At 58.0% G+C, this 2,171-nt stretch overlaps 1 protein-coding gene and 1 long non-coding RNA gene across 4 annotated transcripts in view; one reads left to right on the top strand and one right to left on the bottom strand.

Annotated features, from left to right (window-relative positions):
- PRSS36 (serine protease 36) overlaps window positions 1-2,171 on the bottom strand; it is an 18,507-nt gene that overhangs the window by 8,093 nt on the left and 8,243 nt on the right. For 2 of the 3 annotated variants that reach the window (XM_014587677.1, XM_014587678.2), the window contains exons 9-12: window positions 1,212-1,461; window positions 946-1,075; window positions 330-586; window positions 103-243 (exon numbers count right to left, since the gene is read on the bottom strand). In XM_014587677.1, coding sequence (XP_014443163.1) covers window positions 103-243; window positions 330-586; window positions 946-1,075; window positions 1,212-1,461 — 778 coding nt within the window. The remainder of the gene's footprint in view (window positions 1-102; window positions 244-329; window positions 587-945; window positions 1,076-1,211; window positions 1,462-2,171) is intronic. The other variant, XM_014587676.1, reaches the window with a different exon arrangement.
- Window positions 570-1,284, top strand: LOC102486979 (uncharacterized). Its single transcript, XR_334511.1, has 2 exons — window positions 570-1,006; window positions 1,219-1,284. It is a non-coding gene; the product is annotated as an uncharacterized LOC102486979 (long non-coding RNA).

The following is a 2,171-nucleotide window of genomic DNA, read 5'->3' as shown; positions in this document are numbered from 1 at the left end:
CGCCCCCCGCTTGGTTCGGCCCCCGCCTCCACTCCGGCTAGGCAGCCAGAGCGTCGGGTTCCCAGTCCCCTCGGTCACTCCAGGGTCCTCTGCAGGCCCCGCCCCGGCGCTCACCCAGCAGCGGCCCGCCTCCTCCTCCTCCTTGTGGCGGCACTGTCTCCCCCTGGTGGCCATACAGACAGTGACACCACCAGCCGCTCAAAAGCTCCGCCTCAAGCAGCGCGCTGGGGCCAGACGCGGGTTCTGCAAAGGAAAAACAGAGAGCTGGCGCTGCGGCCGAGTAGGTCCTCACCCCTACAGGTCCCACTCAGAGCCGGGTCCCTGCTCACCCCCGCGGCCCCAGCGAGCCAGGCGGCAGCGGCTTCCAGGCAAGAAGTAGTGTTCCAGGTAGGGTAGGCACACTGGCCGAAGAGCCGCGCTCAGGTTCACGGGCACGCGCAGCTGCAGCAGCGCCAGGTCCGACGCGTCGTCCCACGAGGCGTTCTCGTGCGGCACCAGGCGTGCCACCCGCTCCGCGCGCGGGCGCGAGGGCAGCAACACGCGCCAGGCGTTGAGGTCACGAGGTGGGCCATCAGAGCTGATCCGGCTGCGGGATGGGGAGGCTGGGGGCGTGGGCCAGATCCCTAATGTCCACAGCTCCAGGCTAGATCCCTGGAGCTGCGTCCCCGGCTGGGTCTCTATCCCCATCCCATACTGCGCCCCTAGATCCCTGCCTCTTGGATGGAATTTATACTACTACCCTTATTCGCCCTGCCAGGGTAGGGCTCCTCTTTTCGTGTTGAATCCCACGGCTCTCCATGTGACCTCACACTGTAGACTGAGGTGCCCTCCCCACCCCCCTCCCACCCCAACCCTGAGCAGGGAAAGGGCTGGGACCAGGTAGATGGTGTCTTGGGCCGATGTGGGAGCGGCAAGAATCTGCCCGAGACGTGGGTTCTCACTCACTCCAGAAAGCAACTGGCAGGTGCCAAGACCCAGCTTTCAGACACCAGCGCCCCATGGCAAGGTTTGGATCCTGGTACCATCACCTGGGCCTCCCAGGGCCAGGCCCCTGGCCTCGGGGCCTTCCCACACTCTGAAGGATGAGAGGCCTGGGTCAGGAGGCCTCCTGCCTCCCCATCCCCCACACTCCCCGCCCCCTACCACCTCCAGCAGCCTCCACCCATCTTCAATCTCCCATAGCCAGCTCACATTTAGTCTTGTCCCTTCACCTGGCAGGGCGACAGTGCAGTTCTCCTCCATGGGCTCCCTGGGGCCTGACTGGAGCTCCAGCGGCTGGGTGGGAAAGACAGGCCCAGGCACGGAACCCATCACCTGTGTGCGTATCCATGCCTCATGCGGAGCCACAGCCGTGAAGACTCCAGGCCGGTTTCTCCGTCCACAGCCGAAACCAAAGCTGGTGATTCCCGCCTGAAACCAGCGGCCCCCTTCCTCACAGACCAGGGGCCCTCCAGAGTCACCCTAATGAGAGATGACTGTGTCAGGGGATGGGCCCAGGGACCCGCCAACCTATACTGGCGTCCTTGCAAAGGTCCTGCACCTTTTTGCCCAGTGTGCAACCAGCCGCCTTCTCCTTAAAGTTTTCTCGACTGTGTCTTGTGCTCTGTTATTCCCTACAACTCTAAATTGAAGAAAAAGCCTTGCAAAGCAGAACGGATGCCAGGAACACCAAGCTAACATATTAAAGGCCAGATGAGAGAATCCCGAGGTCTCATTCAGAGCCAAAGGGTCTCCATCCAATAAATGGTTCAAAGAAATCCTGTTTTTTTTTTCATAATTATTTTTAAGTCAGATGAATTATTAACAAAATAACTCACAGATGCTCTGACATTTGGGATCAGAGGCTGTTAGAAATAGACAAGCTAGAGGGGCCAGCAGATGGCATGGTGGTTAAGGTGCTGGACACCCCCACATAGCAAACCATGGTTTGAGTCCCAGACCTGGTGGCTTTCTTTCTTTCTCTCTCTCTGGTTAAATTAAAATGAATGAATGAATAAATAAAATTAATTCTTTTTTTTTAAAGAATTATTTTATTTAACTTTATTGATTTATTTTAATTTAGCCAGAGAGGGACAGAATGAGAGAGAGAAAGTGGGAAAGCAAGCCGCCAGGTCCAGGACTTGAACCGTGTCAGTCATGTGGGAATCCAGTACCCTCCACCGCCCAGCCAA

The sequence above is a fragment of the Tupaia chinensis genome, unplaced genomic scaffold (genome assembly GCF_000334495.1).
Source record: "Tupaia chinensis unplaced genomic scaffold, TupChi_1.0 Scaffold000231_1, whole genome shotgun sequence".
In the NCBI taxonomy this organism is placed as follows: domain Eukaryota; kingdom Metazoa; phylum Chordata; class Mammalia; order Scandentia; family Tupaiidae; genus Tupaia; species Tupaia belangeri.
This window is presented reverse-complemented; position numbering and strand designations above follow the sequence as displayed.